General features: G+C 33.6%; 2 protein-coding genes across 6 annotated transcripts; both read right to left on the reverse strand.

Annotated features, from left to right (window-relative positions):
* Positions 1-733: 733 nt before the first annotated feature.
* LOC100803806 (pumilio homolog 2) lies at positions 734-7,937 on the reverse strand. 3 transcript variants are annotated; one of them, XM_006590912.3, is made up of 10 exons: positions 7,677-7,937; positions 6,678-7,510; positions 3,646-5,159; positions 3,428-3,569; positions 3,235-3,342; positions 2,913-3,125; positions 2,719-2,829; positions 1,843-2,037; positions 1,342-1,516; positions 734-1,194 (listed from the first exon to the last, which is right to left on the reverse strand). In XM_006590912.3, the coding sequence occupies exons 2-10, from the start codon at positions 7,320-7,322 to the stop codon at positions 1,154-1,156; spliced, it is 3,144 nt and encodes a 1,047-aa protein (XP_006590975.1). In that variant the 5' UTR covers positions 7,323-7,510; positions 7,677-7,937; the 3' UTR covers positions 734-1,153. The 3 variants fall into 3 exon arrangements, with proteins under 3 accessions (XP_006590975.1, XP_006590974.1, XP_025980190.1); XM_006590911.3 differs by having other exon boundaries at positions 6,678-7,572; XM_026124405.2 differs by lacking the exon at positions 7,677-7,937 and adding an exon at positions 5,357-5,554 and having other exon boundaries at positions 6,678-6,814.
* Positions 7,938-16,522: 8,585 nt separating this feature from the next.
* Positions 16,523-22,428, reverse strand: LOC100792153 (clustered mitochondria protein). 3 transcript variants are annotated; one of them, XM_041006724.1, is made up of 9 exons: positions 22,209-22,428; positions 21,910-22,067; positions 21,643-21,776; positions 21,386-21,514; positions 20,721-21,092; positions 18,472-18,648; positions 17,716-17,944; positions 17,137-17,326; positions 16,523-16,962 (listed from the first exon to the last, which is right to left on the reverse strand). In XM_041006724.1, exons 3-6 carry the CDS (start codon positions 21,726-21,728, stop codon positions 18,609-18,611), a joined length of 627 nt encoding a protein of 208 aa, XP_040862658.1. In that variant the 5' UTR covers positions 21,729-21,776; positions 21,910-22,067; positions 22,209-22,428; the 3' UTR covers positions 16,523-16,962; positions 17,137-17,326; positions 17,716-17,944; positions 18,472-18,608. The 3 variants fall into 3 exon arrangements, with proteins under 3 accessions (XP_040862658.1, XP_006590980.1, XP_014619522.1); XM_006590917.3 differs by having other exon boundaries at positions 16,523-16,967; XM_014764036.3 differs by having other exon boundaries at positions 16,523-16,967; positions 21,903-22,067.
* Between the last annotated feature and the right edge of the window lie 1,466 nt (positions 22,429-23,894).

The raw sequence follows: 23,894 nt of genomic DNA on the forward strand, positions 1-23,894 counted from the left end.
TTTAACATTGATACTGATCCTGATGTGAATGACATTGTTTGTTGGACTCCTCCTCAGGCTGACTCCTACAAATGCAATGTGGATGCTGTTTTTTTTTTTTTTCAAGACACAATTTGCACAGGCTTTATACTATGTATTAGAGATGATCGTGGTGCTGTTATTATAGGTAGAACATTTAGTTGTAACACTTGTATGAGTGTGCTCGAAGGTGAGGCCTCTTAATTCAGAGAATCCCTATATCTTTAAGAACATTATATATATTTTCAATATTTTTAAGCCATATTATTGCAAACTGCTAGGATCAAGACTCAATTCAAATACTTGATATAATAACTTCTCAAGGATATAGATGATCGTTATTATGGTATTCAATTCAGAGAGGCTTTCCGATACATAGATCCCATTAAAGGACAAGTGTAAACAATACTTGCATCTTTAGAGCAAAGACTATGATAAAAACATTATACTAGAATTGGCTCCATGAATCATATATGTGGACTCTACCATAAAAAATAAAATAAAAATTTAATTTTTTATGCTTGAAAAAATTTAATTTATGATATTAGTAAAATAATTTAAAATAACTTTGTAATAAAAATATATTTAGATAAACTTTACGCGTGTGGTGCTTCTCCCTTTTTAGATGTGATTTAAAAACATGTTTAATAATGAAAAGTTATTATCGATATAACAGAAGAAAAAGAAAAGTAAACTTGCAAGAAAAATTATACTCTTGAAAGGGGAAACAAAGTCAATAACCATAGATGATTAAAAGAAAAGAAGAAAAAACTGGCCTCGTCTAAACAAGAACATCATCATTTTGTACAGTCATGTCGTCAACTTATAGACTACCTCACCATTTTATAATCTTTACACCATAAAAAGGCTTGTATAGTACTTTATCTCCTCTGCAGCAGGGGGCATCAGGTGCATTAAAACAACTGATGAGAGCCTCATCTCGCTTAGCTTAAACTCTTTGTATAAACTTAAAAGCTACAAAATGTACAGTTCTGCAATACAACCGACAACTTTATTTCCAATTGGCTACAACCCATCTTGAGAGATAGGCAAACATAACCTCTTGATCTGGGAGACAAAGAAAGAAGCTCACACTAGCCTCAGTTAGCTGTACAAGATTATTTTTCTAAGCCACCTAAGCAGGTTGAGGAGGAGCCTGAGCAGCTATTCTCCTTTCTGCAACAAATTACATGTGCATATTAGAAGCAGGAGAATGGCTTGGTCTTCAAGTGTGTATGTCGTGTTGTGCACATGCACGGATGCTGAAATATAAGATCGTGTGAGAATGCAAATGAAGAGATGATATATAGAAGGAGTAAGTACCTCCAGCAGCAACAAGTTTTTCTACACGCGTGACGATGTGTTTTCCATAGGTGTACTTTTTCAATGCATTCAAATGAACCTTAATTCGGGAAAGAATCAGCTCACGTTGTTGATCATCACAAGTTTCCAGCACCTTTTGTACAACGTAATTTGCAAATTGATCTTTCATCATCGCCTGCATATAAAAGGAATCTGATTTATCATTTTGTGACAAGCCAAGATCTATTTTACAGGTTGTGGTTCTGGGAGTTAACTAAAGCATTCGCCACACTGACAAATAACAATTCTATTAAACTAAATTCAAGACAGGATATGCCAAACTTTTTCTGTTCAATCATGTAAAGAGGGATAAAAGAAGTCCTACAGATTTTGTAAGTTGAGTTCATGCAATTGCATTGGAAATCATGAAGAAGACCATTACTGATCATTTATGATGGTATTCTAATTTGCTCCAATAAAGAAAGGGAAAGGCATATATTAGGAAGAGAAAGTTTAACAAACCTGAAGAGGCTCATTTTCATCGGTGGTCCCAAGCATCTCACTCACTAGTAATTGGCGCTCAGAAGGACCTCCAAAGGTCAAACATTTCTCTACAACATTGGAGGCAAACTTCTGTTGACTCATTTGAACTATCTTGCCTGCTAATTCCTTTATTATACAAGAACGCTCATGAGGCTTCCCATGTTCCAGCACATGCTGTTATCAAGGAGAGAAGAAACCAAAAGCAAGAGATCAACCCACATGTATAGCAAACAGTATAACATTTAGGGGGTAAAGGAATATTAAGGAAGTAGTGAGTAGGGTCCAGAAGCCTGTATCACACGTGAGAGAACCAACCTAGGATGGCATGTTAAAAGCATAAAGCAAATAGTCCGGGAAGCTATAATAACACATTTTTAAAAATAATTATAAATAGTAGCAAGCATTACATGTGTTGCAAAGACATCCGCAATAAATTCGGTTGAAAATCATAAACAAGAAAATTAAGTTTCTAGTTGAAAGGTATCATGATATCATTTATTGATAAGGACAACACTATGTAAAGATTAGAAGCCAGCCAAAGGAAAAGACATTCATATTGTATAGTCAATTAACAGATTTGCAGTAAAAAAGGCTTCAATATAAAGGAGAGTAATTTCAAAACACATTGTAACTTGAGAATTGTGGGTGCACATCCAGAATTGTGGGTGCACGATTATCAAAACTATTTCTAAAGAAAAGCTTGATAGAAGGCTTGGAGCCAAGAGTGCACATCCAGAAAATCATGCTCAAGTAAACCAAACAAACGTGAGAATAATAAAAACATGCTTCAACAGTTCCACTACAATGGGAATAAAGAAAGAAGCCCAAACAATCTAGTCAGAAAAAATTGTAAACCTGAACAACGTAGTTGCCATACTGATCCTGAGCTAACATGCTAACTGCACCTAAAATTTCATCCATAACTTTCTGCTGTGTTGTAGGGTCTTTGCAATGTTCCAGCACTCTCTGTCATGTAGAAGGTATTCTTATATGACAAACAATCTTAGTTATACATGATAAGTGTAACATAAGCAGTGAAGGGAAATTACCTGTATCACCCGGCAACCATACGGATGTGTTGATAGGGTCACAACTTGATCAAAAAATGTTGAGACAATAAAGTGGATAGCATCTTCAGGGACACATTCAATACACTTCTGAATGACATGATTACCATTCTGATCGCGTACACAGCGCATGACATTACCATCAAGCTCTTGAACCATCTCTATCTTCTGATCCAGATCAACAACTTCAATGGCCTAAAGTGGGATACATAATTCAAAGAACAAAAGAAAAATGATAAGAAATCAGAAAATTATAGAGTCAAACATATACATATCAACTAATGCAACCATATATTGTCCATACCTTCTGGATGACACGGCAACCATACATTTGAAGGCTAAGTGTCAGAACATGACCAAGAAGTTTGTTGGCTAATTCTCTTCTCTGGGATGCAAGTCCATGCTCAAAAAACTGCAATATACCATTACGGCATTACCAACTATTGCTGATGCAAGATTCATGAAAGAAAATAATAAATTGAAAGAGTAATAATTACCTTTTGAACCACATAATTACCAAAGACATCAGTCATCAAAGCAAGGGAATGTGGCATGATTTCCTGATAAACCATGTTTTTTTCTTCTGTAGTAGCTGTTTCAAGCTTTTGTTGAATAAATCGACTCCCATATTGATCCGCACTACCAATGATAATAAAATAATCAAATTTAATTCTTCAGGGTGACAGCATAAAATGACCAATAGCAAAAAATATACCTGAATTCAACAACATGACCCGCAATTTCAGAGAGCTCAAAACACTTTGTTTTATTGGTTTTAAACTCTTCCAACAGAGAAGAAGCAAAACTTTCATCAATGTTCCCAGTATCTGCATGCCAAGGTCCCATGACCCCGGCCAAATTCCTCATTCCAGAAGCAAAACGCATATTCAGTTCATTGTGCCTAACAGGACTTGCAGATCCAACTGGGGAAGTGGATACAACAGAGTTTGCCATTGGACTTCCTGGGTAAGACATCCCGACACCATATGCAGGATTTCCATAATAACCATGAGGAGTGGAGCTGCCTGATTTACCACCCAGCGGTACATTGTATTGGGATTTTTGAGGCGAGAGGATAGACCCAAGATAAGCTTTCTGAAGCTCAAGTAAATTCATGTATGAATTGCCTAAGTAGTTCCTGTCCACAGAGGGGTCATTGAGAGCAGCAAGTTGTGCCGCAGCAAACTCAGACGTCCTCAGGTACTGAAGATACATTGGATCGACAAAAGGAGCCTGAAGAGCACTGCCTGGAATTTGATTTCCCATCCTACCAAGATTATGCACATCAGATGGAGCAGCAGCTCCAGAAGCCAAACCACCTCCAAGAATTCTCAAGTCCATTCCAGGGGATGCCATTGCTGATGCTGCAGCAACATTTTCAAACAAGGGTGGCAGATTACCAGTGCCAAGTTGGTTAGTCATCAAGGATGCCAATGCTGGATTTCCAGCATAGCCACTCAGACCATAGTTACCAAATGAGGAATTTGTACTATCTAAAGGCTGGTACTGGGGTGGCATACTTCCTCCTCTACTAAAATGGGAGGTAGGTGATCCTTTGAAATATGAGTTATTGGAAGGAACAGTAGACTTTTGTAGCTCAACCTGCCTATCCAAGGATGGATTGTTGAGATCTGACCCACTCCTGCTGCTTGCTCTTGAATTTTGCAGGTGTGCTGATTCAGATTTCTTTAAATAGGCATGTTGCTTCCCATGTTCTTGACCACCTTGCCTACCAAAAAGATATCTCTGGTGATTATCAACATCTGATTCAACCTGTGATGGCAAATGGTTTTCACCATCAAGCACATCATCAGCTGACAAGTTCATTACTGACAATGCAGCCACAAGATCCGCTGACTCATTAATGCCAGATGAAACACCATTAAATGCATCTTGACTGGCAATAGCTCTCTTGTCAGAAGCAATGGCTCTGCCACCACCAATTGGCGTGATGCAGGGACTGGGAGCCCTAGCAACAAGTTGTGGATCAGGAGTAGTGCTTCTCGACAAGGAAGATCCAACTGCAGCAGCATAGGAATATGAAGCTGGTGGGCCAACATTTTGGGCCGCAGATGATCCTGACCTGAGCACATCAGCGGGTGTGGACTCACGGTGTACATGAGCCAACTCTGCATCAGCAGAACTACTGATATCATTTTCATCAAATGCATTACGACTGGATGGACGAGAAGGAAGGCGTGCAATAGAGGTATTATGCCCCAAATCATCCTGCACAATTGCTCGTTGTAAATGATGGGCAGAAGGAAAATGATAGGAAAATAAATAAACCTAAGAAAAAATATCAAAGCAAATATATGCAAAATTCAGTACAGAAATGTTAAGAATTAATAGTGGCAAGAAAAATATATGTTGCTACAAGAAAACTTTTAAAATGCAAAGGCAAACAAATAATAATCTGGATATACCATATATTCAGAGATATATCAAAATCAACATTTACTCCGCTTCAAGACTGAGGTATATAAAATTCTTCAAAACTACTGAGTGTAAAGCCAATTCAATCTACACGTGTTCATGTTTGATGGAAATTGAGTGAGAAAATGTAACTGGTGTAGAAGCATGAACTCCTGGAATGAATTTCTTTGACAAACCATGAACCAAAACTGTAAGTAAGAGAAAAGAAGGGACGCTTAGAGAAAATTTAGCGAAGAAGTGCTTCTGCAAAATGCAAATTCTGTTTTTTTAAGATATAAAATGAAAGGCACACTGTATTCTGACTACAACTTCAAATATATAGTGAGCTGTGTAGAAGAGACTGTTGTAACTGAATTACTTCGGTTGAACAGATTCTGTAATAATTCATCTATAACGGAAACAGAAAGTAGTTACATAATATGTTAGCTGAAATCACAGACTGATGGCCATGAATCCTTTGCAGTGGAAAAATTCACTGCAGCAGATACAGTGAAAAATGTAACCGTCTCTTCTATTAAAATGCTATATTTATAATATTTTATAGGATAAATTAAATATTTTAATGACTATGATGTTATCCAGTGATTAATTAACTGGAGAATGGGGAGTATCTCAACCCAAAAGTCCAGACTGACACATGCTACAGTTGACAAGATAGTACTACAGAATACAGTAAAGGATACACTATGTATGCACTACATTATGAATATAGTATACAAATGTACTGTATGTATACTCTAATATTAGTATATTACAAAACTAAACAAAATGTGGTTTGAAATGCTATAATGTGCCTGAAAGATTTTATGGTGAATGCAACAAATCAACTAGATGTAGCTAAACAATCAGTACAAATATTTAGAGCCAATATGAAACTAGAAGGATAGCTTCTACAGGACAATCATAAAGAAATAAAGGATTGTCAGAATAATAAAAAATTCTGATGAATTCACAAAATGCTATGCTGCCATCTTCCATCACAATAAGCACCATAAATAACGAAGAAGAAGCCAAAAGTCAAGGCACAGATGCATGCCATCATTTAGCATAATCAAAACCTCCCTCAAGATGAATTACAATCATTAATCAAAACTTAGGAACAATACCACACATCCGAACATAAAAATCAATACTTTTAGCATAAAATAAAACAACCAAAGATCATACACAACCTCACAACATATGCATCAATTAGTCATATATCGCAGATGAAATGAAAATACAAAATGCTATAACACACAATCCAGGAAAAATATAAACAGTTGCAGCATTGAGTCAATTAGCCAATCAATGGCAGAAGAAGCAAGCAACCTGAAAAATTTCGGCAAAACTCTTCTGTTTGCTTAGCCCTAGTCCAGGCAAACCAATCAGTCCATCACCACCCCACTCGGCCGAACCTCTTGTTTTTTCATTATCTACCTCACTCTCTTGTTTCCTCATGTTAAAACCTGGCGGGGTAGGAAAAAGCAATCTTCCACCATTATCATCAGTTCTGTTCACTTTCCTCCTATCTCCAATTCCACCCAGAGCTGAAGCTCCACCTTTAAGTCTTTGTTGAAACCTCCAATCCTCCTTTGACAGCAAAGGAGGTGGCAGCCTAGGGTTCAAATTCACATTGGAGTAGTAGTATGAAAGATACGCTGGATCAGACCTAAGCTCTTCCTCAGAAGTAATCCCATTCACATCCTTAGTCCCTTGAAATTCCGAAAAGGCGACAGGAGCACCAGTGGCAGGAGCACCAGCAGCACCACCAAACAACCCTCCAACAGCACTCAAAGAACCCTCCACAGTTGGAGGCGCTGATCCACTCCTATAAATATTAAGCTCTCGTTCACGATCATCAGCCTCTTGTCTGCGTTGCTCACGAAGCAACATCCCGATCTCCTTCTCCAATTCATCACCAAAAGAACCCTCGTTACTCCCAAGCATAGGTCTTCTTCCCAATTCAGACAACATTTTGCAAAATCTCAATTTGATCACCACCCACCAATCATCAACCACATATAGCAAAAACTGATCACTACCCACCACCAGAAATCAAACCCTAACCCAGAAAACAACCCAAAGACTCAAACTTTTCCCATCCCAGAGCGTAAACCGCCACACCCCAAATTAGCAACTTCACAAATTCTAACTAGCAGTTACTGCAAAAAAAAAAAAAAAAAAAGCTTTCCTCGTAAAAACTGCACCGAAGGCACTTCTGAAGCTGAAACAAAAATCAGCCAAAGAATCAAACAAAAAACAAGATTGTAAAATTCACTCTAAGTTCCCTAGAATTGGTTGCCATAATTATAGACAAGAAATTCCTACCCACAGAATAATATATACACCAGAATAAAATTAAGGTCGGAAAGAACAGGAATGAAGAAGAAACAGTGAGTGAGAAATGGTGCACTGAGATCAAAAAGAAAAATAGTAAGATAGAGAGATTAATCCGGCGGCGATTGATTCTTACAAGAACCCTTAGGGTTTTGTTCCATTTAGAGGAAGATTATATACAGATGGTAGGAAACAAAGCCAAATTAAATTTATTTGGTTCCTATTTCTATTTTTTTGTTTTTTTTTAAGTTAGCAAAGTTTCCATTTTACTATTTACGAATTTCGGAAATATCTAGAATAATTTATGTATTTCCTAAACATTAGGAGTAATTGACCAAATGATAACCGACTGATGCCAAAGAAAGAAGAAAAAATGAACTTTTTTTTTCTCTCGTGTTCCAAAACAAGAAGCTGTCACCGACTGACACGTCGGTGTATTAGATTCGTTGGAAGAGTAAAATAGGCCAAAAGTACAGTAAATTCCGCACCAGTTACCCCTCTTTCTCCAGTTCAGTTAAGCTCTTCTCTTCTGCTGTGTTATTATCAGTATGGTGATTTTTAATTTTCACATTTTATTATTTTGTAACTTTTGTTACTTTCCTCTTTTTTACTATATGGCTACATATTTTACTTGTAACACTAGGCATACCAAATTTGTACCTTTTCTTTCTTAGTACGTTACATGGAATGGAACTAGGTTAGTAATTGTTCGTCCAATTATCGTTAGTTTGTTAGAGGCTTTTATTATTCAGTTTTATTTTCCAACAACACTCAATTGATGTATAAATGCCGTGTCTGTAACTGAGAGTACATAAAAAAACAGAAGTTACTAAGAGTAGCTAGCCTTTACTTTATTTACTTAATTTGATTTGATGTTATTTTTTAGTTTTACGTATGTTATTACACACTGATTGATTTAGAGTTTTTGTATTTTCTTGTTTTTGAATTTGAAAAAAAGAAATTTTTTAGAATTAAATTAAGAATGAAATTTTAGAGATGAAAAAAAGTAAAATAATTTGTTTGGTAAATTTATTTGGAGAATATATATATATATATATATATATATATATATATATATATATATATATATATATATATGTTTTAAAAATATATAAAAATAGAAAATTCAATTGATTGTATTTTAACATTTTTTATAATTTTAAGAAACCAAAGAAAATAAATTAGATGTATTATTTTTTGAAATAGTAAGAATAAACCTAAACTCATTCATATTAAAAATTTGTTGTAAATAAATTGTTTAAAAATAAATACAAGATAATAATTTTTTTTGTCTTTTGATTTTTAAATCAAATGTTTTCAAACAATTATCGAACGGGACTACAATCCCCAAAGTGAAAGTCCTCTTTTCATTAAGTTTCTCTCTTAGTGTTCAACTCTTTGTTTCTGTTCACAGGCAATGCCATGTTAGCATCAATGGTGTTACTGTTTGAAAAGTCAATTGGAGAGATTTGCCATGACAACGTGATTCACAAACAAAAGACATTTTACTTAAAAATGTAAATCAACTAATCAGAGTTCACATTGTTACATAATTTACAATCATTTTTATGCACGAATCAATCTTGAATGCAACGAAATAAAAGAAGAATAGTAACAAACACATTTACAAACTTGGTGTGTGACAAAACACGGAGAGATAGACAAAAGGTTGTCAAATACATAAAATCCATCTCTAAAAGCTTGTGTTGCAAAAGGATCTCTTAGGTAGCTTAACATTTGAGAAGGGGAATGGTAAGCATAAAGCTAGACATCAATTTTTACAGAAATGGTAAATGCTTAATAGATTTTTACACAGACCAGGAACATGTAGAGATTATTCAACACTAAAGGGAATGAAGATTAGGGTTAGAATTTTTGAAGTGCCAACATGTTTGACAAGAATACCAGAGCTGTTAACAAATAGAACAAATTCTTCACTATTGTACTGAAACTTTGTGTGAAGGTTAACTAATTCTGAAGTCACATGATTGGAGAAGCCATAGAATTGGGTTACCAAGCAAGATCAACAACTGTTGATGGAGTAGCCATTAAAAGGCTTGCAGATTGGTTGAATCGAGGCTTGCCAGTTGCTGCTGAGAACTAGGTTGGTTGCTTTGATCAACAAAGGGAAGATTATTGATGAACCTACTATGATAGCAGTCCCAAGCAATGTGACAATTTATAATTTTTCGATAAACCTGCAATACGCCACAAATTTGTTATGCAACCGTAAAAGGAGAAACTGATTACAGTTAGGGAATCCAAGATTTTCTTGATCCATAGCAGAAATTCTGATGTTGATACTTGATTCTTTACACCTTTCAATTTAGTTTTTCAACTGATTAACTTTTGCTTTGGTGTGAGAAATAAATAACTTTTCAGGCTTGGTCCAAACTAGATGAGAGAACTCACATAATGATCCTTTTGTGGCAAAGGACTTTTATGTTGAAAGGGAAAGGAAGATTCATCAAACGTGATATTCCTAGAAATTGAGTAATTTACCATTTGGTGTCAGGCAGAGGAAACCTTTGTCCTGTAAGCTATAAACCAAGGAATGTACATTTTTGTGATTTAAATTCTAGCTTGTGGGAGTTGTGTGTAACTCTGTAAGGGTAACAAGGAATGCAAGCTATAAACCAAGGAAAGTACATTTTTGTCATCTAAATTCTAGCTTGTGGGAGGTGTGTAACTGTGTAAGGGTAACAAGTACAGCCAAAGCATTTGAGACTGGAAAAGTCAAGTTTTTTGGTGAAACAAAACTTCAAGCGGAAATTTAAGATGCTACAAGTATATATAGAAGTTGATTGATTATGAAGGTTGCTGAATCAAATGCTTTAGCTCTATCAATTTTTTAAAGGCAAGTGAGCATTGGCTAGAAGGGAAAGACTTTCTGTTACGTGCCTATGTTTCCTTTTAGCATATCCATTTTTTTGGTGAGCATATCAGCAAGATAGCCTATGAATTATGCCATTGGAAGTGAGATAAGACCTAAGGAGAGATATTCTGTAGCATTATCAGTTTGAAGTGCTTTAACTTGGCACCAATTGGAGTTCAAACATGGTGTTAAATTGCAAAAAAGGCAGTAAGTAAAGGCTCATGACTTGTGTAATAAATAAATAAAACCAAGTGAATCTTGAATATGTGTCAATAAACACAATGTAATCTGGCCCAGGAGAAGGATGACATGGGGGATGGCCCCTCAAAATTGATGTGATTTTAATTTTTACATTATATTCTAAGATTACTGGGCATGCCAGATTTGTACCTCTTCCTTTTATGTTATAGATTTCCCAAGATTTATATACCTCTCTTTGATTTTTTTTCTCTCTATTTTGGTATTGATGTGCAATATATAGTTCAATTTCTATTTAAAATTCACAAATTCAAGGCTAGCATGAGGAATCAATTCATTGACTTGCAAGGATCTACTTTAGTTAAATAGTAGGTAGTGACTATTAACTGCAACCTGCTGACCATTTACTAACGTAGTTAAATGGTCATAAATGAGGTCATGTGGAAAGAAGGAAAAAAAATGTCATGCATCAATTTGGAACACAATATAGAACCATATTTGAATTGGATATTAATCTTCTGAGCTATATTTTTAACAAAAATTAATAAATTAATATTTATCGATAATAAAAAACATCTACCATTAATCATCTTTTGTTCTGGTTTAGCAGTACGGAAGCAGTGTGTAATTAATTACACCCTGCTAACATATGCACGTTACTGTGTTAGCATATGAAATTGGAGAAGGGGAAGCTTTCTTTTACAATATCTAAACAAAACAATGAAAAATAACAAAAAAGATAAACTCGACGAATTACAATCTCCTTTACTTTATAAATTAAATTTATGCAATTATATATGTGATACAAATAATTTTCAATTTTAAATTTATAACTTTTCATATTTTCACGTGTATATGTTTTTAAGATAATCATATTCAAAACATTATTAGACCCTAAATATAAATTATTTTTCAGGAGATATTCAATCTTTAGTTTACAACTTTATGGAGAGCCAATCTCCTCTAATAGATCAAATACAGTTAATTCTACCTATTATATAATTAATTATACAGTACACAATCATATAAAATTTGTCATTTTATCAAATATATAAGAATTGAAACTGTGATAAATTTAAATTAATTTCATAAAAAAACATTTTTGTATAACACTAATAATAGAGTGCTAACAACATATTTCTTGTAAGTTATAACACACTCTAACTTTATTATTGGATTAACATTTATTATTGGTTTAACATTTCAATTGCATGTAATCAAAATTCAAAATAAAAAATATAAACAACACTTGGATATATCCATACGTGGGATAGTAGAGCACACCACACATTTTTTTTAAGGTTTATCATGTCATAAAATAAAACTAGAAATAGAAACAACATCCCTAAGCATAATCAACTTAACAATAGGTGAGACTTAAAGTAATTTTTAAGAAAAATATTTTACTTTAAATGAGATAATTACGTAGTTATTTTTTGTCAACATTTGTGTATTTTTGGTCAAAAATATGAGATTCTTTTGCTTTATAAAAACTAACAAGAATAATTTTTTTTTTCATAGACTCAAAGCTTTAATTTGTTTTATCTTTATACCGTCCTTCAAGGAAGAAATAACATCTCTAAAAAATAGCTTTCAATATGTAGGATGGAGAAGTTTGAGTGTATAAATAAGATAGTCATAACCATGAACTGAGCCACTAGCCGTTAAATTAACTCAGAAGCTCCTGATATTAGAAAAGTCGTAAGAAAACAATGTTGTTGCTATTCTAGATTTTGTCGATCGTTCTATACTGTTCAAAAATACAATTCTTCCACTATATATCAGCATTGATTTTCCGAAGCAAAAGCTAATTCAATACTCATAAGGTTCCTATCAAAAGTATTGGGCACCATTCGTTTGCCGTCACATGGTGACTTAACTAACATTCATGCATAAGACTTCAAACAACTTACAGCGTGTTTGGTTAGGCATTATCAAGGAGTAGAAGCGCGAAAGGCTGAAGCAGAAAGAAGCAGTAGCTTCTGCGTATATATTTGATGTGAAATTGTGAATTACCACGTGTTACGTGTAAGGCAGAAGCAAGTCAAAGACATTTGTCAAAGTTAATTATATAAGAGAGAAAGGTTTTCTAGATATTCAAAATGATTCAAGCATGGTCATTGTTGCACCAAATTGTATTCACTGAACAAATTCACAAAAGTAAACATCACGCATTCAAAAACTAACTTCAAGTTCATTCCTATACAAGTCCAATTCTTATGCATTGTTCAAATCTGAAAGCACAAAGGTTAGGTCGATGTAATAAATACTCCGCAGAGCTTGACCCGTGCTAGTTAAATCCTTTTTGTTAAGAAAATGGAATTTGATAATTTTCATTGATATAAAACAGTATGATTCTCTCTACCATCTTTTTATGATTATTGAGGACAAAATATCAAAGCAGAATCACAAATAAAAAAAGAGAAAATATATAAGGATTTGGATTAATTACAATTTAAATTCAAATCATATCTAATTTCTATGATTAATGGATTCTAATACCCCCTCTCAAGTTGGTGCATCAATGTCACACATTCCCAACTTGTTAAGAGAATTACTAAGGTGCATGAATGTTACACATTTCCAACTTGTTAAGAGAATTATTAATGGCCTTTAAATCTCCATTGAAGAAGTGACCAATCTTGATTTGCTGCTAATGATAATAACACTTTCACTATATTGAGCTTTGCAACTGGTGCAAAGGTTTCTTGGTAATCAACCCCAAAGGATTGAGTCTAATCCCTTGCAATTGGTGCAAATGTTTCTTGGTAATCAATCCCAAAGGATTGAGTGTAACCTCAACGCTTATAACCTCTTATCTTGTTCTCTGCATTTAGGGCCCATTCAGTATAATTTGTACCATCAAGACGCTCAAGTGTAAGGATTGGAAACAAGTCTTGCATATGTGGAACAAAATCTGATTTATTTGACCTATCCTCCATTTTCATACTAAGAAGCTAATCTCCAATTCCTAAAAAAGAAAAGTATTTAGAGTTGGCTCTGATATCATGTTAAAAAAATGGTATCAGAATAATTACATTAATTATACTTAAATAGAGGATATTTTGTTTCCACTAAATCAAAGATAATATCCCTATAAATTGTAATTAATACTAGAATCAAAATATTAATTCTAATTTTCAACACTCCCCTTCAAGTTGAAGCTTACTAAGCAATCAACTTGTTATAAGAAAATTTATTCCCATTAATAAAAAAAAATAACAGAAATGGAGTTCCACAAAAAAACATTTGAAGGACAACTCAGGGATGTTGACGAAGTTGGGAAATATTGCTTGAAAAGGAGAGAGCTGGAAAACACATCAACCTCAGAAGGTTCAAAGCAAGTTTCGACTTTCTTAAAACCAAGAGTTGAAAGCTTCAGAACCAATGGTGGAGACTCAACAGGGGGATAGAGAAAAAAGAATAGCAAAAATGGAATCGGAGGAAGACAAGCATCATGGTGGTAGTGGGTGCACCTAGATTGCACCAGAGAGAAGTAGATCTGACAAAACGTGAAAAGATTAAAAAAGATGGCTAGAGAAGGTGGTGGCACGTGACAGCTTCAATGGCGTCGGAGAAAGATGGGTTTGACTGGCGATGAAGAGACGAGTCTGATGGTACTAGCAGTGACAGCTTCTGCACAACGAAATATGGTTCATCGGATAAGAACACTTACTGAAAAAAGTTGCTGAAAAACAGAAACAGTTCACCGGAAGAAAGGTAACGAGTTGAATGGTCCACCAGAAACTGAAAAAAGAATAAGAATGATAGAAGAAAGACAACGAGCAAAAGGGCTTACCAAGGATAGGCAGTCCCCAATAAATAAATACATGATTCTCTTTATCATCTTTCCATGATTATTGAAGACAAAATATTAAAATAGAATCACAAATAAAATATATATATATATATATATATATATATATATATATATATATATATATAAGAATTTGAATTAATTATAATTTAAATTCAAATCATATCTAGGCGTACGATTAATGGATTCTAACACTTTCCACGGTATCTATACCAAAAGTTGGCTACTATTTGTAGCAAAAAAAAAAAAAGTTGGCGACTATTTTCCATTTATTTTTACATGTTTGTATTCACAAATAGAATTTCGTTATATATCAGCTTGTTCATCCAGACTAAGTTGTCATCAGGATAAAGATCCAATATACGTCCACCGATCCTAATTGCAATCTCAGATAATTAGTAAACTGTTAGGTCATCGGGCTTGAGAATGGGCAAGGGAAAGGAGAAGAAGAGCAAAATAAAGGTAAGTTGACTGTTCTCTGTGTATATTTCATTGCGTTGATGGCTATTTATAGCTGAATTACATGCCTAGAAACTTCTGCTACCCTAGGCTAGATACACTACGTGCGCTATTAGTAGGGAACATATAACAGGATGGTTGATATTTTGGTATAACAGAATTATATTCTGTTACTAACAGCTAGGATAATGGAGTGGTGGAACGCGTTGTTGCTTCTGCTGGACAGGAACTAAGCATAATCCTCGAGGTAGGCCGGCCTCTTGGTGCTACGCTTGGGTCTACTCTCTTGTTGGTTGCAGTCATGATTAACATAAACAGTTCATTTGAAAGACCAAGTGTGGAAATTCTAACTGTCCAAGTGGCAATCGTTTGATTAGGGGTGTTCGTAAACTCATAGTCCAAATAGTTTGATTTCGTGGATATATCCTAACCATTTCATGGAAGTAATGAGATTTTTTTTTTTGTGGAAGCCCCCGCCTATATAAATCGGGTAAAATTCAATTATCATGATTTAGTAGAAAAACACTATGGGAATGTTGCAGGTGTTGGAGTTTTGCGTGACCAATAAAGAAAGATTCTTATGACGTTTTCCATCCATTTGGGTTGTTGTTCAACCATGCAGACAAAATTTTTGGCAGTTAGGCATTGAAAATCTCGGACTGTGAGTTTAGATTTATCCAAATTAAATTTGATTCATTCTCTTATATAAAGTTTCTTAATGAAGGGTGCATGTCATCATAGTCAAGTTATTGCTTCTCCGATTAATCACTTTAGACAAATATGCTCAGAAGATAGTTAGGTCTAATGGTGTGACACATTAAGAGAAGCTAATCAAGTAGCAATTTTTCTTGCTAAGTATAGTAAATATAGAGAGACATTCTTTTAGAATTTTTTATTTTCGTTGACTTTATTCATCGAGATTTATTATTAGGAGATACCTCCCTGATTGTATTCCGCTGTGCATTTTGACTATACTCAATCCATCCTCTCACCAAAAAAGTTTGTTCATTAAAAATGTACTCCCATATTTTAAATTAAAGAGTGAGATTTTTATATTTCTCACCCTATCAATTAGACATTACAATATTTTATCTCTTATTCTTTAGATGTGAATTTCACGCAATTGGAAAAAAAAAAAAAAAACTTTCTCAACCATATAAAATTATCCTTGTTTATCTATATTTGTATGTATGCCCTTCTTAACCATGTATCTCTGTGAACTATAATATTTTATATCAATTTGGAAAATGAATTTCAATAATTTCCTTTTAAAAACTTGTCAAAAATTTAAAAACCTTATAAACCATCTATTATAAATTAAAATAAAATTTATATATTTAAAAATATTTATTTATTATAAATTTTAATTATATAAAAAATAAATATTTATTGACAAAACATATTTGTTCTAGACTATCATATATGTAGTTCAAAGTAACTCAAGCCACTAGAATAAATCGATCCGATAACTCATTATAAGTCTACACATGCAAAATCCCGGTATATCATTTCTATACGTAATTGTGAGAATCTCTCATAACTACTACTACTAGCACACTACAAGAAAAATGACATATACCTACGCATAAAAACTGTCACTATAAATAAAAAATCCGTAAGTAAATGTATGATAGACTTTGTCCTACGGACGTTTTCTCTGTCAACTTTGAGGGGGGGGTATAGTGACGGCTAATTGTCTGTCACTATAGGTTTTACCTACTATGTATAATGTGTAGGTAAAAGTCATTAACTTCTACTTACATTTCCTAACTGTAGGTAAAAAGTTTTTAATATGTATCTATCATTTTCAATTGTAGGTAAAAGTCATTAACTTCTACTTACATTTCCTAACTGTAGGTAAAAGTCTTTAATATGAACATCACTGGAGACCGTAAGAACCTTCTTTCCCATTAACCGATGCCACAAAACTGCACTGTTTAGAAACAAGGCCATAACCTAGGATTAGATATGTTCAAACATGATGTAATAATCACTAGAAATTTTCAAGTAATCTTCAAGGAAAAAAAACATCATAACCCATCCTTTAGAAATTAAAAAAGAACAAAAACTGATGGAAGGAATGGACAACCAATTTTACCCACCAAAAGCTGTTTAGAAATCTGTTAGAAACATGATTGCCACCACTGTTGTATGCCCCTCCAGCTTCTCCTACCCATGCAGAAGACCAAGGACCATATATTTTAATGGTTTCTGAAAGATTGCCGAAAATTGATTCCACCCTGCTCAAGCGCTCAGGATCTAGAATCTTCCTTTCAAGATGCTCATCACTATCTGAAAGAGAAATCAACTTAGAAACACTGATCAGGAATGACAGACAATAGTATTTTTCAAGCAAGTGAACAAAGTATATCACCCTTGGTACAAGATAAGCTGATAAGGTTAAATATTGAAATGAATATATTATATATCAGTTGCCAGTGCATATCTTTCAATGCAAGGAAAAAGTAAGCACTTATGAGAAAAACAAATTAAACAGAAATGATCAGTATTATAAAATTACCACTCATTCCCACAAAATATATTATGCGTGCAATTGTACATATCTAATAAGATAAACCCTTGTCTGACCTTAGGGAATCATGAACATTTAAAATTTGTACATTGACCTGAATCAATCAACATAATTACTTACAAAGATATGTTATAACTCAGTAACTCACCGTAGAGCGTTCAACGTTATAGGGAAAAAGAATCTGCTGCCAAACGATGCCACGAAACATTTATGCAGTTATCTTCAACGACACAAAAACAAATATATGAGGCACCAGCTAGGCAAGCAAACAGGCCGATGCCGAAACCGTGCAAGTGCTAATAGATCTATTGATTTTGCAAAGACATTAGCAGTGGGATCTAAGAAAGCTCTTCCGCATTGAACTTGGTGTAAGCTTCCTGTTTTTAAGGTCAGAAGAATAAATATAAGTGTAGTAGTTTAACCTTCATATAGTATAAAACCATTTACACTGTCAAGCAATTAAAGATCACATTGAAATGACTTAAAGTAATTATTACAAAGTTAACAATAATTTTTTATTGGATGACAATGATGATGTCTATACTCTATACATTCTAATTAAATTCTATAAATAATTAGTGTCAACAAATTTGGTTGGAGATGTATTAAAAAATTATGGATATGTTAATGTTTTCAGCATTTCTTGTTGGGCGTGGGAATTTTCCAAAATAAATATCTATTATCCGGCACTTGAATTCTATAGAGAAGTAAAAGGGAAGATATATATGTTCAGCTTAATGGTGTGATTAAAGCAAATCCAGCTAGCAGTAGCTCAATAAAATTAAGTAGACTTATATCTGGTAAAAGTAAAATATAATCGTGACAATTAACCAAAGGGATAAAAATGGGTTTATACTTTTATGTAAAGTAGTATATTATTTCTACATGACTATTAATAAGGTACCTTAAGAATGTCAAAAACCTTCTCCGCTGTGTATTTCTGTTCAAGAGTAGCACCTTTCTGTTGAACTTTATCTGGGTGAATACATAAATTTGCTTTTCTATACACTTTTTTAACTGCAGAAGAGGTAATCATATCTGTCAGAGACACTGGCTGCCAACCACATTCTGGCCAAAGAACCTGCATATAAACTCAATGGTAAGACAGAGTCATGGAATAAAACAAATTGTTGTAAGATGGGATAAAAGGTAAAAGCTTAATTTATTAACTATCATATTATTTTACCACCAAAAGGAAATAAAAGACACGAGAAAAGTCCATCATCTTCCTGTTAAATAAGATCCTGGAGATGGCTGAGGAGAGTTTTGGCAGAGCCTTCACTTAACCAAAGGCATATATACTACACAAATAGTGAAATAGCCCAATCAATGGTACCTTTAATTTCAAATAGTTATTTATATATATCGTGTGTCTGAGTTTAATTTCAAATAGACTAAGTTTCTATCCTCCTTACCAAAAGAAACTTACATAATGTTTGGTAAACAGGCTAGAATGAAAAAGAACACAAGTTCTGCTATGTTAGTTCATTTTTAAAAATACAAAAGAATTGAAAATGAGGTTAGAAAATAAGTACAATTTTGTTCCACCAATGGAATACTTTGAGCAATTCTATTTTATCTGCAATTCTGCAAGCCAAATGCTACTTTATAGGCAAATCTTAACCTTTATGTATGAACTTTCAGTCAACAACTCAAAATATTCCATTTGGACCACCATGTTGTCATGTTGGTTTACGCAAAATTACAAACAATTTAAACACACAAAAAAAGGCAGAACATTTGATATGACAAGAGTTAACAATAGCAGAATGTATTAAGAATTGAACTAGCAGTTAGAGAAATAAAGTTATTAGTTACTTTTGTTTGTTTGCTCAAGTTAGCTAGTCAGTTGCCAAATTGGCCACTGATGACTGATATATAAACAATGTATCTCTCTCGATATATATTTCCATCAATTTAAGCTCAGAATCCCAAATTCAGGCACTCTCAGAATCCTACATATCAAAAGAAGAAGCAATGTCCGTTAATAACCTTCCTTCTTGGGTCTCCAGAATTTTTCCAAGCAGGTACAAATGCATTTGGAGTAGCAAATGAACCTTCTTGAAGTTGTTCTCTACCTCAATATGCGAAAACTGTTGCACCAATAGCTGTGAGATTCGTGAAGCTTTTTAAGAGTTGAAAATATCTACACCCATTTTCCTTTTACCTAATTAATTAATATCATAGAAATCACACAATCTTAATATATATGGATACTTATTTTTCATTGAAAGTCTTTTAATAAGTTTACACTGAAGAATTAATGCATAAAATCCGTACGTACTCTAGAGTTAAAAAACAGAGAAAAATAGAAATTAATAAAAAAATATTATAATCAAATTGAAGTAAAAGAATACATTAGTCCTCTAACAACTTGTGAATATAAAAAGGAGCACTTATAAAAGGAGCACTTATAAAAGATATTGAAAATATATTTATGTACTGAAATGAATATAAAATCAGTTCATATAATAATAAAGAAAATAACTGAAGAAAAATAATATACAACATATGTTCATCCTATAAGCTAATAGAAATAAGAAATTTAAAAGACTTGCCATGTTTTAAAACCAACTTAACACATTTCAGAATGTCCTAATTCTTTTTTCTCACCATATAATAATATTTTACGTTAAAATGAAACATTTTAAAGTTCGCTAAATAATAGTAATAGACATGATTATACTTTGATTTCATGGTTGTTCTCTTTCAATTTTTTTCAAGATAATTAAGTTCACATATTTCTCAAATTCAGTAAATTTAGTTTTGTCGACAATTTTTGTTACTTGAAAATTTTATGTCCTTATTTTCTACACAAAATAAACATATTTAAACATCTTAATTATAGTATTATACTAAGATTTATCTCTCCAAACCCTTATTACTTGTCTTTATAAAATCCTTTAAAATTTATCATTTTTTTGTTTACTTTTTTGCCAATAACTTTTAGAAGTATTCTAAGGTTCACATTAAGAATGTTGGGACAAGTATGCAACGAAGGAAGCCAACACATAATCCAATTCAATTTAATGTGAAAGGTGATAGGTATTGTGGCAGGTGCATAAAGACAGTCTTTGACTTGCTCTAAACTTCGTAGGAGGAATCTAAAAGGTTTTCGAAAACAACAAAAATATAAAATAGAGTAAAAGAAACCTTTGTGCCAGGAACATCAGCTTCTTGGTAAGATTATAAAGTCCAGGAACATCAGCTTCTTGGTAAGCCTTTGTGCCCTTCAAATCATTGTTTGCAGAAGCATATGTGGCTTGCTCATTCTCAGCCAGCTGAGCTTCTGGAGAAACATCTTGAGTAATTTCTGTGCTATTAAGATCTTCAGAACTTGAACCATCATCTTTACCCCCATTAGGAACCTGACTTTCTCCATGAACTGGAATGGAATCTTTATCAGAAGAACTTTGCAAAGAGCTGGAGCTCCAAGATTTTGAATTAGCATCCACAAGTTTCTTTGACAGCTTCTCAAGGTCAGCATCAATAGCAAAACTAAAGAATATATTGTTGTGCACATACCTATCACATAAATTACAGCAATGAGCGAAAAGGCATTCCAAGTACAAAGGAAAACTCGTGGGTAAAGAGGCAATATCAAAGATACCAACAAAGTATATGAACATGCTTTTCACTAGTAATATTTCTGGGCCAATGAATGATTGTATTCAGTTCCTCTAGACATGCCAGTTCCTCTAGACATGCCACTTCCTCTAGACATTACTTTTCAACATTTTAAAATAATATACTAGTAAAATGCAGGAATAACTATTTAGAATTTCAAGAAAAAAGTTTCAGGTTTAAAAGACACTAACATGTGAAAGCATTCAGGGTCAGTCAGGTTTATCGGAGGAATGCAACCACTGATCACTCCAATAGCACCATTAATAGCTGCATCAACAAAGTCTGATGTCACTTTATAAAGTGCCCTATCCCGCAAAATCCTACAACAATAAATAAATCACACAAGAAACAAAGATAATCAATAATAATAAGTTATTGCTGACCAACCAAACTAAAGAACAGGCCTAGTTCCAAATCCATTTATACGAATGAGAGAAAATAAAGGCACCTCCTGAGGAGATGTACGAGGAAATTCTCTACAAGACTGCAGCTCTTCATTCCAGTCTCTTTGCATGCCGATTGGCTCATTGCCATAAAGAAGAGTCAAAGCATTCTCAGCCCTGGCTGCATCATGTCTGTAGTCTGCTAACACATGAAACCAAATTAAGAATACATCAAGCCATTAAACCATAAACAAGTACGAGAAATCAGATACTTGAAATGTATCTGCAATAAGTCAATAATCACGAACTATAATCAATATACAACTTTATACAATTTCGGCAATGAAACGCGATCGTATTCCTCGATGAGGTTTTGTGAGATCCTCGTCGGAGGTGATGGAGACAAGAGCGTCGAGGTCTTCAGAAGGTAATTGGCAGCGGAGGTGCCTCACAGAGGCACCGCAGAGCTCCTCTAGCTTCAGCAATAGCTCTGTAGTGAACGACACACACGCGATTAGGGTTTATGATTATAAAACGAAAAACACAAAACACAAACGAGATCGTCGGTTAAACTACGAGAAATTGAAAATTCAGTTAGTGAGCGAGTGAGTGTGCGAGAGAGAGAACTGACCGGAGAATGGAATGGAGCGATCGACGGCGAGGACGCAGGTATGGCCGCCGAGGTAACGGAGCTTGCCATCGGGGTAACGAAGGAGAATTTTGCCGCCGTAGCTACAGAGGAATTTGAGAGTGGATTTCGGAGGTTTGGAAGCGGTTCGGGTTGAAGAGAGTGAAGGTGCCTTGAAGTTTGGACTTGCGCCTTCAAGCCTATGAGTGGTGGCATTTGTCCCCTAGTTTTTCTTAATTTGTTTAATTAAAAAATAGATCTTGAAAATTAATCCTTTTTTTAGCCTGAACATTAATCCTTAGTCAAATATATAAATATAAATTTCACTAAAATATTTTAAAATTATAATATTGTTAATTTACTTTAAAACAGATGTCAGCATAGACCATGGTGCACAACTTTTAATTAGCATTAGATTAGATTCAGGATAATTTTTTTGGGATAATTTTCAAGCCTCCACAATCCCCCACAATATTTTATAGGTATAAGTTTTTTTTATAAGGTTTTACCTTATACTAAAAACTGTAAGTATAAGTCTTTAAATTTAACTACATTGAATAATGGTAGGTAATAAAGTATTTTTAAATTTTACCTACACTAATTTATGTGTGTAGGTAAAGGTGTTTGTAGGTATAAGATAATTTTCTTTTAAATTTTTGTTTTTGTTTAAATGGTGTGTATCTTTTATTAAATGTAATCTAATTTGAATTAAATAGAATTATTATAAATAGAATTGTTGTACGGGCAAGAAACTTTTATTTTATATTTTGAATATTTCGTATTAAATAATTTAGAAATCTATATATTTTCTCACTATTTTATTTTTATCTTCATTTTTTTAAAAGCTTCTCTCTTTCTATTTTTTAAATCAAACAAATACTAATATTGCCACATCATTTAAATGTCTTTCACGATTTTTTTTGCCTATACCGTGCTTTTGTCTACATCAAATAATAATTGGTACAAATGGTTGAGTTTTACCTACATTAGTCAGTTGTAGGTAAAAGTATTTTTGAGATTTACCTATACTAATTCATGTCTATAGGAAAAGAGCGTTTGTAAGCATAGATTATTTTTCTTGTAGTGACACCAATGGACTGTAGGTACAAGTTTCATAGGATTTTACCAACATCAAGTAATTGTAGGTATAAATTTTTTGAAATTTTACCAACACTAAGCATTTGTAAGTAGAAGTTATTTTGACTTTTACCTACACCAAATAATAATAAGTACATATTTTTGAATTTTACCTATGACAAACAACTGTAGGTATACGTATTTTTTGACTTTTACTTACACTAATTTATGTATGTAGGCAAAAACCTCCGTAGGCATATGTCATTTTTCTTGTAGTGGCAAATATCACCCCCTTCATTCAAAAAACATCTTATGATGCGTATTCTTAAACTTGCGAAGAACAATATTATAATAAGTATACTACAAAATGCTCATTATTGTTGTTATGCCCATTCATAAGATATAGGTGAGCTGAAAAAGGGCGAAGTCACCATCATCCATCAAATGAAAGCGGTGAAAATGGCGGTTTTGTGCAATCCATATTCCATGGTTTCGTTCAACTGATTAGTCGTGCCTACATTTGACTTTTCTTATTCTCCAAAATAATTCATTTACGTCAGAACGCGACATTATTAAACGATCTAGAATGAAAGGTTACGGTGACATGGTCAA

The sequence above is a fragment of the Glycine max genome, chromosome 11 (assembly GCF_000004515.6).
Source record: "Glycine max cultivar Williams 82 chromosome 11, Glycine_max_v4.0, whole genome shotgun sequence".
Taxonomy (NCBI): Eukaryota; Viridiplantae; Streptophyta; class Magnoliopsida; order Fabales; family Fabaceae; genus Glycine; species Glycine max.

Coding starts and splice junctions, on each gene's coding strand:
- LOC100803806 (XM_006590912.3), bottom strand. CDS start 7,322: ATGTTGTCTGAATTGGGAAGAAGACCTATGCTTGGGAGTAACGAGGGT. Junction 5,160..6,677: donor GTTTTGCCGAAATTTTTCAG/GTTGCTTGCTTC, acceptor GCAATTGTGCAG/GATGATTTGGGGCATAATAC. Junction 1,195..1,341: donor AAAACTTGTTGCTGCTGGAG/GTACTTACTCCT, acceptor AATTTGTTGCAG/AAAGGAGAATAGCTGCTCAG.
- LOC100792153 (XM_041006724.1), bottom strand. CDS start 21,728: ATGGCAATGAGCCAATCGGCATGCAAAGAGACTGGAATGAAGAGCTGC. Junction 21,093..21,385: donor GACCCTGAATGCTTTCACAT/GTTAGTGTCTTT, acceptor TTTATGTGATAG/GTATGTGCACAACAATATAT. Junction 18,649..20,720: donor CTGATGTTCCTGGCACAAAG/GTTTCTTTTACT, acceptor GTTTATATGCAG/GTTCTTTGGCCAGAATGTGG.